Here is a 13,577-nt window from a genome sequence, read left to right as displayed (position 1 = left end):
ACTTTATTCTCTCGTTCAATAACCCGCTGTTTCATTTTGTCCTCTAACGGTGGCCATCTTGCTTTGTTCCCCCTGAAATTCTGTTTGGTCTTCTTTACTCGCCGCACTTCATCTGCTTGCTTCCTCCACTTCCGTCCCTTTCATTCATTCATGTTGAATTCTTTGGCGGCTGTTCTATTCTTTTCATCTACCTCGTGACTGATAGCCTTGAGTTTGAATTCTGCTTCGTAAGCATGTCTCTTAACAGGTGCCATTTTTGGAGTTAAGCGTACTACTTACTGTTCTCTGATTGGTTTATGGTTACCAGTGATACACCTGAAGTTAGTGTGAGGTTGGAACAACGTTGTATTCCAGCACTACATAATAAAAGATCTAACATAGTCTTACGTTGCAACCCATATTCAACCAAGAACAGACTTTAATTCGACGTCCCCGTTTCAGGTGGGAACGGTCTGACGGGGCGGCTTCGTCGCTTACGACAATTCGCACTATACATTTTGACAGATGTTCCAGTGCAGTTTACCACGTAAAATTGGTTTGAGACAACAAGAATTCATACTGAAGGCGGGCGGCTGATTTTCGGGAACATTTTTAGTACGAAAAATAATGTATTGAGAATTCAGTACAGTGCAAATACACGTGGAAAGCCACGGATACCTCGAAGATGAGACATCGTGGTGCTCGGAGCTCCGAGTATGCTCATTATAATAACCAGAAAGGAATATACAATGATGATGTCATCGATCATTTGTTGCCGTATAGATCACAGTATGAAGGTTGGTTGGTTGGATTCTGTTTCTCCGGGTTCCTCCCACAGTTCAAAAACATGCAGGAGGTTCATTGGAGACCCTAAATTGCCCAGATGTTTGTTGGTAAACGGTCCTGTGATCACCTGGTTGCCGGTCCAGGGTTAACCTCGCCTTGCGCCCCAATGGCAGCCGGGATGGGTTCCGGCATCCCTGCGAACCTGAGTTCAGGATGAGCAGTGCAGATGATCGAGCGAATGTTTATCCGTGACGGCAGATGTCAACCGGCGTGCCAAGAAATTTCTCCCTACTTTCCGAGTTGTTGTTCCAAACCAATTTTCTGCCCCCCACCTCCTCGAAACATTTAGCCTCGTCACATCGGACCGATGAAATGACTGAAAGTCGGAGGCCTTTCGATTCCGACACCGATGAAGACGACTTTAACGGTTTTAGTGCGCAGGAGGAAGACCGAGATCGTTATCGGCTAGCCGGTGCGGCTTATATTCAGGTATGCTCGATAGTGTATGTGGATCACAGGAAGTGGATCCTGTGATCGAGTGTATCACGACCTCCACTTCACTTCCAAAAACACATTTATATTGAAAGAGCCATACTTGACAGCAAAAGACATTTCCATTACATAAAGACAGGAACGGTTTTGTCAACAGCACCCCGACCTGCCACTGTTCCAGGCAAACCAAGCGTTGCCTGAGGCCTGAGCCTTTTTCATTTCAGTCAGTGAACATGCAAAGACCATTCTAGACCTTTATGTAGCCACCAAATTAAGATATTTTTTTTCTTTATCCCCCATTGATTTGCCACCAGCTGTGTCTATTCTCCAGTTCCTCAAAGTCCCCGTTGCTTGTATTCCAGTGCCCGCGTCAGAAATAGGTGACAATATTCCGGATAGCAGGGAACCACTGCCGACGAAGGGACACGCCGGGTTTCCAGCGACAGCCGGTGGCAACGGCCTCTGTCACTTTCTTCATTTTTCCGCCTGGTGATCCGACGCAGTTGATCTTCTTGAACCCACAAGCCCACCGGCTGAATTCCCAAGTTATGTAACGGGCCCTCGGGTCGTGGCAGAGCCGCTCTGCTCAAGTGAAGAAATCACATCAAAAATGTCAGCACGGGCGACCCGTCCATTTATGGAAAGCTCTAACCTCTCGTGTCAGGAGTCATCATTCTCAAACTAGTCATTTGTTTTCATTGGCTGAAAACACAAGCATCAAATAAAAGGGTGCAATTGAACTCCTTTCGGCACAGAGTTATTTTATTGTCTATGCAAAGGCAGGGGGAAGCACAGATCTCAATGAAAATATTAAGGCTTGGCATTTCCCGTGGTGAATATCTGGTATAACCCAAAATAAACATATTTCAGATATTTAGGGCGTAATGAGGGAGGGGAGACAAAACCCCATCATTTATCATATATTGGATGAAACGATATTTCTGAATCACCTGAGCTACGGCATACATCTGCCAGAAAAATCCCCCTTAACCCACAGCTGCAACTGGTTGATTTTAGATTTACAAGAGATTAACGTGTCCTATACAAAACCTTCTGCCTGAGAAGATGTTCCCAGACTGTTAAGTCACATAAATATTAGCGATATTATCAAGTCGTGGTAACTTATACTGCACTATGACTGGATCCGTCGGCCCACCCGGTGCCGAGTATGAGGCGACCGTATGCATCTCTGTTCGCAAAGGCTCTTTTAAATCGTATGCTACAAACAAAGTGACACAAAACGCCAGCGGCTCTTGTGCCCAAATCACTCGTCCTTCTAGATCTGCTGCATGGTCCTGAGGTCGGGAGAAACCTTGAAGACAACAGACGAGACGGGGTTACGTACTCGCAGTTATTAATTACAAGTACAATACGTGACTGGTAATCACTCACTTGGAAATCCGTGCCAGTGCAAGCCTTGATATCCTCCGGGGAGATCCCCTCCCAGACTTCAACAAGAGTCAGGCCTTTGGTCTTATCCACATCAAAAACCGCCTGAGGAGAGGAAACAGGGGCGAAAACAAAGATGTGAGACAGACGTTCATTGAGGAAAAAAAAATGGGGTTGATGAGCGACAACTAGAAAGGTTGGGTTTCATCCTGAACGCATTTGAAGATGTGGAGTCACGTGGTAGAATCCGATTATTGAAGTGAACTTAATATTCACATCGGGTCGAGGAACGATCTACGCCAAGATGGGCCAGAGAGCCACTTCAACTTCAGCTGTCGACGACAGACAGAGCTGATGGTGACGCGTCCGCAAGAGGCACTGTCAGGAAAAACATTGAAGCTCATCATTTATTCACAAGACCCGCATGCAAATCGACTCGGTATTTCTTAGCGGTACAGAGAGGAGGTTCTCGTCTAAAACCAGCGCATCTTTAACCTCTTTCGGGCGGAAAGGCTCGAACTTTTTAGTTTTGTATTTGCACGGGCAGTAAGGGGACGCGGTAGGGACCGTCGTGATGCGAGCATCCGCAAGGTTTACCACGCTCAGAAACAAACCGCCCGAGAAGAAGAAGACGAAGGCGACGCAGGCAACCTGGAGGGGGAAGCCGCCGTGACGTTTGTGGAATAATAACCCTGAACCATCAGATGGATTCAAATCTTTTTATCTTCTCCCTGCACTGCTTCGTGCGTGAAGAGCCCCGATAGCCGTTAGCTAACTTATTTTAGCCAAAATGTTGATTTTCCTCAGTAAACCCCCTCTGTGGAGCAGCAGGCCTGAAAAGCTCGGACCTCTTTCTCGGTCCACGTCTTGCTGATTCTGTCTATTTTGTCGAATAAAAAGATCAAAGTAGAGTTGGAAAAAGTCCGCACACCCAAAAATCTGCACATCAAAAATGCTCCTAAAAGAAAGATGATAGATGCGTTATCTCCGGTAAGCATCTGAAGAGGAGCGCATGTTTTTGCTCGAAAAGTCATGCGAGAAAAAGTTTTTTTGTGTTGTATGTAAAATAAATCATCTTTCTTTTTGGAGCATTTTTGGCCTGCGGATTTTTTCAAACTCAACTTAGTCGACTTTATTTGATCCAGCACCCACTCCTAACTGGGCAGCGGATGTGTGTGTGTGTGTTTTTCTTTTTTAACTCTTTGGCAAGAAAACATCTGACCAGTGGCCACCATTGTTTTTAAAAAATGGTGCTCTGCAGTCTGCAAGAAGTATCTGGTAATAGACGCGGCTTACGAGTTCAACCAATTACCAAGTTCTCACTTCACATGAATTCCGATGGAATCGTAAAAAGACTGCCTCGGAGCAGGAGCTAAAATGTTTCTTGGAACTGAGATCCACAGTCCCCGGTGCCTCTGCTGGCCAAATGCACTAAGAAACGACCTGCTTCCTGAAAAAGGTTCTGGGAACTGAAAAAAAGTTCCTACAGTGCAAATGAGGTTCATGTCCTCTGTTTACCAGTCAGGAGAGAATTCCTATATGCTAGTAGAATCACAATTACTGCACAATCTTCACTATTCAACACAATCCATTCGACTTTCTGCAACCAAAGTTTGGGTTTTAAAGTCCATCATAGTATCTCCTAGAGCAGGGGTCAGGAACCTTTTTGATTGGGTGACCCATAAAGGCTAAATATTTCTGAATATATTTCATTGGGAGCCATATAGTATTTTTAACGTGAAATAAATTAAATATGTCTCACTTTTAATGCAACCTGTGGTGCTGCATGGATTTATTCAAAGTGCCGCTTTATATTTGACCGTTTCATTGATGCAATGTTATCATTGCATATTAGACATACCGCAGATCCAAATGTAAATTCTCTGTCCGCGCAGCCTGGAATGCACGGTGATCATCCTCTTTTTTTCTTTTCACCATCTTTTCCGTAACGAGGGTCGAAGCAGATTAACTAGTTAGCTATCTGATAAAATTGGTTTCTTTACCTTTACAATGACCCGGACGGGCTCGGAAGCCATCGGTCCCCGACCCGACCGACGGGTGACCCGTGAACTTTATCTTCAAAACTAATTTCTGTTTACTTTAAAATGACCCAGTATTATGTAGAAATATCATGAGTATCGTAAATTCCGTGGTCGGTAAGCCGCGACTTTTTGCACACGCTTTGAACACTGCGGATTAAACAACAATGCGGCTAATTTATGGATTTTTTTTGGGGGGGGGGGGGGGGGGGGGCTGACGAGCTTGAAGCCGCTAAAACATTTTTCCTCGTCACAACCGACCGATGAAATGACCGGGAAATTCTGTGACTGTTCAACTCCGACACCGAGGAAGACGACTTTGACGGTTTTAGTTTGCAGGAGGAAGCCCAAGATAGCCATTGGCTAGCCGGTGTGGACTATATTGAGGTGCGCTTAATAGTCCAGAAATTACGGTATATGAGATCAAAACTTACCAAACACATCAGCATGACAATGTCAAATTCCCATTTTCTATTTAATTCTATTTTGTACTGTATGTCATCAATATGCAACTTGCAGTTCGGACACTGTATGTTCTAGGCGTGCAGCTGACTTGTGAGGCGTGATCTCAAATCTGGAGGAATATCTGAGGATGTTGCAGCAAAAGTGACATTAGATTGTGATTGTAAATTAGGGTGTGATGGGCCTGACCAATCCTATTTTTTTAGCCCCAGGTTTTAACAACTCCTACAACTACAACTCCTGGGTATGCTGGACCAAGGAGTTGTAGCTGTCAAATGATTCATAATTAGACAAAAAATATTTTCTTTCTCAGCAGAGTGTAGGGTTAGGGTGACACAACTTTTTTTTTGTGAAGCACTAAAACAGCCGGTGCGGCTTATCTTGAGGTGCGCTTAAAAGTGCGGAAATTACAGTATTTTAAAATCAGTTCCAAACTGATTTCTTTTTTCCAACTCAAAATTGTTTGGAAGCCATATGCCGTCACCGGAAGAGCCATATATGGCTAGCGAGCCATAGAGTCCCGACTGCTAGCCTAGAGCTTTCTCCATGAAAAAATGGGACATGCAGACTAGAGATACAGGCTAGTTTGAAAACAGATGCAAAAATATTACTTTAATAACAACTATTGCATCTAAACACGGGTGCAGACGTGCATACTGTACTGCTCATATAGTTACAATTTCAAACTGAAACTGAATCAATACTATGAAATCTCTTTTTCTGTACAAATTGAAAAAGAAAAAATCAATAGATAGGGAGGTCAGATACGGCCTGGTTCCTCTCGCTCAAAGCCCCGATGGGCTCTACACAGTCTCATCCAGACAAAGCCCGTCAGGATTCGCAGCTCCTTCAGGACACACACACACACACACACACACACACACACTTACTCACAGTGGCAGGGCAGGAGGCAAATGTCTCACTCCAAAATAGCAAGACAGATGGAACGTCACAGCAAACGGGGGAGACGGATGACACGAGCCACTGATAGGCATCTCTGCTCTGGTTTGAAGTCGTTACAGAAAATTAAATATTTGTCATTACGCGCGGCGGTCTTGCGTCACAGTAGCAGCCACGGCGCTCAGATATAGGAGTGGCGTACAGTGCGAGCTCAGACTCGACACGCTGTGCATCATTTAGCAGAGCAAACAAAAAAAAAAAAGGTTTGAGTAAATATTTAATGTGAATGAATAATAATTTCTGAAAACTGCTTTGCAACTAGCAGAGGCGCTTTTTCATTGCACATCTTTTGATTTGAACCTTATGTGCAACAAATAAAGCCAGTGCGCAATAGCAGCATCAGGTAAAGTGTATTAAAAATGCAAAAAAAAAAAAACAACAACACTTTATCCAATATCAACTAAATATCAAGAGTTTAGTACTATTCTTGCATTACTTTTAAGCAAGTAGTATTTGATTATGATATGAGGAAATAGTATGTGTCCAATTAACGTACTAGTGTGTGATAATGTGAAATGGTAATCATTGCCATTCACATTTCTATAAGTGGATTTTGTTGCAGTTAATCATCAACCCCGTTTCCCTCGTAGCAGTTTAAACACTATTCCCGCGCAGGTGAGCTGCAAAGAGTTTCCACGATTTCTGAGCGCCGTGAACGTGAAATAGTCCTCGTAACAACACGCAGCACTTTGACTCACGAACAGAAATGAATTTGTATCACAAGTAAGGGAGCCATTCTTAAATTAGAATGACTGCTTCCTTTAGTGGACCTGAGAAAATGAATAATAATTATCTTATTTAGAAGGGAAAAGCCGAAAGGAGAAGCAGAAGAAGATGGACGGCGCAGGGGTTTGTGCTTCAGCTTAAAAACAAGAAGGTCCCTGGTTGGATTTCCAGGTGGGCCTTTCCGTGTGGAGTCTCCATGTCAATAATAATAATAATAATAATAATAATACATTTTTGAAGGCACCTTAAAGGACAGACATATATCAAAAATGCATGAAAAAAATCAGTAAAAGTGAACAATAAATATAAAAACAATAAAAGTGACAAAGTGGTAAAAAATAAATAAAAATAAAAAGTGGCTGAGCAGTCGGTGTCAAATGGAATAGTCTTCTTTAAACAGATGGGATTTGGGTTGTGATAGATAGTTGCTCCCCCGTGTCTGAATGGGTTCCTCGCGCAGTCCAAAAACATGGAGGAGGTTCAATGGAGACCGTAAACTATCCAGATGTATAAAAAGTGGATCAATAGTTTTTTTTAATTTTTTTATGACATGTGAATAAGAACGTGGCTGTCGAGATGACAAGTGAGTGAATGGTTGTATGTCTACATGTGACCTTGTGATCGAAGGGCGAACGGTCCAGGGTGAACCCCGCCTGTGAGAGGCTCCAAACCCACACCCACCGGGTCGGCAGTAAAATCTATTTCTCAATCGAGTCGAATCCCTGCCTTGGCTGTTTTGTTTTCAGACTGCTAAACAGCTGACACTCATTCTTCTTTCCTGCACTTAAAATGCAGCACAACACATGGAACCACTGCCATTCAAACTGCGAGTCGCACGTCAAGCTCCGCTCAATGTTTAACATGCGCTGCCAACACCGTCCATATTTATAATAATGTTTACACGACCTATTTATTGTCAGTACAAATCCAAATGCACTGTGGATAACAAAGTAAGAATTTCATTGTAAAGGGAAACACGTTTCCACATTGTAGATATGACGATAAACACTTTGAGTCTTGTTTTCTGATTCCAGTCCATCTGTATTTTCAAGAGGACTCACTGAGCAGCCAGATGTCCTCCTTCCTCATTCAGATCAGGCCTCGCACACCTACCCCGAGTCCTTCGTAAACATCTGTGCATCTGTGCTTCGGCTTAAACGCGACAAGTTTTTTTTGCGTGTTTGTGTTTTCCCTCTTGTTTTCGATTAGATTTTTAATTAATGGCGGAAATGCTATTTCCCATTTCAGTGTTTTCTGACTCTCCACCAGTCTCACTAGAGAGTAAGACGGACTCAGTTGGTCCCGATGGCCTGGTTAGCACCTCGCGTCGCAGCTCTGCCGCCATCGCTGTGTGTGCGTGTGTGTGTGTGTGTGTGTGTGATGGGTGAATGTGAGATCCAGTGTAAAGCGCTTTGAAACCGCAAGGTGTGAAAACGCTACACGAGTTAAGACCGTTTACCGTCAAAGGCGAAATCACACGAGGATACGAACGGCACTCAGTCAGAAAATTCAGAGAGGCCGTGAATGATTGCGGTTGAATGCCAGTAGAGGCGTCAAAATACACACTCCATTAATTGGCTTGAACTTTCAATGATATTACCTGATCTGATCTTTTCAGATCCTGGTGCAAAGGCGTTTAAATCCCAGCGCTGCAAACGTGCAGCAGCACTAACCGTGGAAATTCAGTGCACGTACGGCGAACGCTGTGGTCGCCATCAGTCATCGGAGTGACAAAAAACGAAAAAACAAAAGAGACTGTCAAACAAAGAAACTGTGCTTAAGAAGAAATAAATGGCGACACAGTGCATTTCATATCCCATCTATAATGACGGAGACCTGAGGCCAACGCTTCACTGCCGCTCCTCGGTGTTAAACCAGACGCTTTTCGAGGACGGGACTCGAGACAAGAATTCCCTGTTGCGCTGCAAGGCAAGATGGATGACGTGCCGGGACGGGCCGAAGAAATAACACGGCGAGGAAAAAAAAACATTTGTCATCTTCTCGAGGGGGCGGCGGCACGCTGGCGCGGCGGTTAACTTTGTTTTTGTTTTTATTCAATATTTTCTCACACATCGGGCATCTAGATTACATCCACTTTTGGTTTTTGGTTAGCGCTTCCTGCTAACGGCAAGAAGGTCCCTGGTTGGATTCCGAAAGGTGGCTTTTCTACGTGGGGTCTCGTTCCTTCTCGTTCATTGGAAAAAATGAATTGTCTGTAGCAATTTGCATTTGTTATAGCTGTATATCTGGTTATAACATATTCTCTTCAATAGCATCAGGTTACACTATTTATACTTGTATATTCCGTATAATTGTTCATATAACATCACTATATTATCCATTCAGGTGGATATTGGGTTTATAAGACACCTGAATATTTATAGTTGCATCTGTACAGGACTGTCTCAGAAAATTAGAATATTGTGATAAAGTTCTTTATCTTCTGTAGTGCAATTACAAAAAGAAAAATCTCGTACATTCTGGATTCATTACAAATCAACTGAAATATTGCAAACCTTTTATTATTTTAATGTTGCTGATTATGGCTTACATAGTAAGAAAACCCAATAAAAGACTATCATGAAAAATTAATTTTGTTTTTTTAATTGCATTACAGAAGATAAAGAACTTTATCACAATATTCTGATGTTCTGAGACAGTCCTGTATAATTGCCATCTGTTAATCAAACCAATCACAACCTATTTGTACATAATCTGCACATAACAATTATCCACCATACTTGCACTAGCAGTACATATTCTGCTCTTATCTTATCCACCTCTCCTTGCACTAGCTGTAAAAAAAAAAAAAAAAGGAAAAAAATTACATTTATTCTTTAGTACTGCGTTTATCTGTAACCGCACATTCCGTAAATGTGCACTTCTGATTAGATACTAATCGCATGTCGTTACTCTGTATCCTTACATGTAAAGAAGTTGAATCTAATATAATATATGAATTAGAGGGTGAATTGCTGCATGTCTTTATATGTTGTGTGTGTGAATGAGGGAATGAATGACTTTATGTCTCTGAAAGCTGAACAAGAGGGTGGTGAGCCACATGGACAGCCATGCTGTCTGCTTTAGAAACAGCGACATTGACCAAAAGACAGGAGGCAGAGCAGGAGGTCGCAGAGATGAAGATGCCGAGGTTCTCTTTGGGAGTGACCAGGATGGAGAGGATCAGGAAGGAGTCCATCAAGTTAAATGTTTTGGAGAGAAGGTCAGAGATGGTTGGGTCGTGTACAGAGGAGGGAGAGTGATTGAATCGGGAGGTCGAGAGCAGGGGTCGGCAACCTTTACCACTCAAATAGCCATTTGGAGACGTTTCTCCACAGTAAAGAAAACACCAGGAGCCACACAGCCCTTTTGAAATTTAAAATGAATCTACACTGCTTTTTTATTCTTCTCTATGCTATGTATGTATGTAACAAAATATGTGTTGCATTTCTTTTAAACCGACAAGCAACCGCAGAGAAAATGAAATGACATTTCTGCATGCAACAAAACATTTTGATTTCCGAAAAAAAAAAAGAGATAGGTGGAAGGTTACTTTTAAGCAAAATACTCAATGTCTATTTGAGTCCTTGTATTTATGAGCTCAAATTATCCACCGGCAGCAAACCAAAAATGCCATCCTCTCTCTTGGTGCTGTCATCCTTTTACTGGCGTGAGCAGTCGCTCATTAAAAGCGACAAAAATATTTTAACAAGCTTTTTAGATCAGTGGTTTCCAACCCCCGGGCCGCGGACCGTTACCGGCCCGTGGAGCAATCGGTGCCGGGCCGCCCAAGAAATAAAGAAAAAAATTTAAAAAATAATTTGAAAAATTATCAGAATCTCCAGGTTACATCACTTGAGCGCCAAAAATGTAACCCGGAAGCAAATGAGTAAAAAACAAACGTCAGATGGAAAGTTTCCTTTGGATAAAAAGGTCGGGGACCGCTGATTTAGATGTCACAAGACCGCCATAATCTTCAAATTTAAAGTTCCACTTCAAAACGAATGAACTAGAATAAAATACATTTTAATTAAATACTTTTTCATTATTTTCAGAAGCCACAGGGCTTGCCTCTGTTGATATTTAAGAGGCTGAATGGTTGGCTGCAGGATCAGCCACCTCCATAATGAATGAATGAATGAATGAATGAATGAATGAATGAATGAATGTCCTCAAGGCCCCAGTTTCATTTCTCTTTTGAGAAATGAATTAAATAAGTAATTTTAATCCCATTAAGATAGTAGACAACAGATATTAGATTAGGATAACCATTACCAAGCCTATGAGAGGAACCAGGCTTATTAAAGGGACCGGCTTCATATTCCACAGAGAAGACTTCCATTAGTTCCTCTGATTATCGCGATGTATTTTTTAAAAAATGTTTTCATAACGTTTGTGACTGTTTAGGAGCTGTAATTATTGGATTCAATCGAACAAAACAATTTATTTTAGAATTAACGTCGTTCCATTTGGCCCATGATTTGGAGCAGAAACATTTTCTAGGAGATTTCAGGTCCGCCTCAGGTTCTCTAAAAGGCCGCTCCTGAATTACATTTACTGGTTGTTCCTTTTAAATTAACTACCAAATTAGAGCGTTGTTGATTATTAGTCATGCTTTCCTGCGAGATACAAGATGCAAAATAAGTGGAAATGCAATTACTGCCTCACAGTTGTAAGCCTCAGTAAGTGTTGGAACCAAGGGTTTTTATCGAGCAGGGTTGAAAAGTGAATCGTGAACATTTTGGATATAAAATGTATCCTGTAAGAAATGTAAGAAAAAGGCAGTCCTCTGGGCCATTTGTCATGTGTCACACCTGCCATGGCTGCAATGCAGATTTGGAATATTGGCCTGTTTACGGTGAATTGCTAAGCGTCTGAAGTGCAAGTGCAGTTAATGTGCAGATTCTCCACTCGTTTCCTGCGTCGTCCTGCACATTCTTCTAACCTAACGCTGCAAACAGCGGTGCACCGTTGCTGGGAGGCAGTATTGCGCAGTATGTTCAAATGCGACCAACAAACAAGGAAGTATGGTTTAACCATGGAGAAGAATTCTGTGTCCACATGCCTCCATGCCTCCTAGCAGACCGCCGCCTCGTTCTTAAGACTCTACATCATCACCAGCACCTCCACCGGCGCCATGTTTGTTATCGTCTGAAACAGATCGCGGAACCTGGAATTGAACTCTGCACCGCCCTCCAGAGTACAAAACGTGTAACAACCGTGGCAACGTAACGCACGCATTGGGAAGCATGTGGGTAAGATGTTTGACAAAGTAAAGCGCGGATCCATCTATTTCTGTACATGACGTGAGTATGAATGAGCCTTTGAGTGGAGACGTGCGCGTTTAATGATGCCTTCGTTTTTCTGGCGTCTTTTGACGACTGATGCTTTCGGGCGATGTTAAAAATAGTATTAAACATCTAAGAGTGCGCCTGTGTGATTTAGTGGTAAACACCCAAAATCCCGGTAGCGGTTCCCTGGTTTATAGAACACTGTTGACAAAGCAGTGAGATTCAGGATATATTGGATTGGAAGCTGAAAGTGCTAGAAATGTATTCAAGTCATGGTGAACGAGGGGAAAGAGGTAAAGGACACATTAAGGGTTTAATAAGAAAATGCGCAAACCGGGCGACGATTCCTGAGAGGAGGGGATGAGGAGGCAACAGCGGCGGCAGCCCAACCGAGCCTTAACCTCCGTAAATGTTGTCAAATTCGAGTGGAAAGGGACAAAGTGTCCAAACGGTTATAGAAATGTGCATCTCTGCGCTGACCGTAGTTCTGAGAGGCCATGGTTTCACTGAAGCCAAAGGGTGAGGGAGAGTTAGCTGAAGAAGATTACAACACAATATTGTATCTAAGATCTAGTCTTTACGGGAATGTGCCTGGGCTTTTGTAGTCGGAGCAAGAATGCTCGCCTTTCCTCGGGATCTGTGACTTCCACAGGTGGAGGTGTGTTACAGGCGCCCTGCCGTTCCTCTGGAGGATCTCACGTACCGTTTTAATTCCAATTGCCCGTTTGTATATTTTTCATTTTTTCGGTTGGGAGGTCTGGCTGGTCGACGGCATGGGCGGAGCCCGTGGGGGTACGTGGGCTGAATTTCCGCGGCAGGTGTTTGTCCGAGCTGTTGTAATGGAGATGCTACTTCCAGGAAACGAGCGTGAGGAACAAATGTCTTTTTAAGAACCAGGGACCGTCCATCCACTCATATCAGGAGAATATTTCAAGCCTTTCAACCAAAAGATTCGTTTTGAAAGGGCAAAGTTGCCTGTCACTCACTTCTGTAAGTGGCTACCTTTAGAACGCGGGGGAACCTCGCCAGCTTCAACCGTCAACAAAATACGACGACCTTTCAGTCACGGCGAAATGTCACTAAGTTACTGCACGAGCATGAAGACCATTAAAGGTGGGGCTCCGGGCAGAGCTGGGTGTTTCTTCGAATATGATAACAGGAAACCCAACCCCAACATTGAAAACAACAAAATAGCATCCAGCAGCCGCCTCCTAACAGAAATTGACAGCTTTATTTCGTGCTAATCGAATAAATGCAGTTTCCACCTACTCATTGCATCACTTTTTCCCCTCGAATGGCCGTGTGTGTGTTTGTATGAAATGCAACCGGAGTCGATTTGAACGACTTTGTTTACGAATCCCCGCCTTTCCTCCTTCATATTCTCTGGAAATTAGTTAAGAAAAGGTGTTCGCCTGCTGGATGTGCACATAACAGAAAACATTCTTACAACCTT

General features: G+C 43.0%; 1 protein-coding gene across 1 annotated transcript in view; it reads right to left on the bottom strand.

Annotated features, from left to right (window-relative positions):
- Positions 1–1,998: 1,998 nt before the first annotated feature.
- oxct1a (3-oxoacid CoA transferase 1a) overlaps positions 1,999–13,577 on the bottom strand; it is a 50,789-nt gene continuing 39,210 nt past the window's right edge. The window contains exons 16-17 of the mRNA XM_086174038.1: positions 2,650–2,751; positions 1,999–2,569 (exon numbers count right to left, since the gene is read on the bottom strand). Coding sequence (XP_086030164.1) covers positions 2,534–2,569; positions 2,650–2,751 — 138 coding nt within the window. The 3' untranslated portion in view covers positions 1,999–2,533. The remainder of the gene's footprint in view (positions 2,570–2,649; positions 2,752–13,577) is intronic.

This window comes from Fistularia commersonii, chromosome 26, assembly GCF_037954325.1.
Source record: "Fistularia commersonii isolate RoL2024-O1a breed Wild chromosome 26, RoL_Fcom_v1.0, whole genome shotgun sequence".
In the NCBI taxonomy this organism is placed as follows: domain Eukaryota; kingdom Metazoa; phylum Chordata; class Actinopteri; order Syngnathiformes; family Fistulariidae; genus Fistularia; species Fistularia commersonii.
Note: the sequence above shows the minus strand (reverse complement) of the source record. Positions and strands in the feature narration are given on the sequence as shown.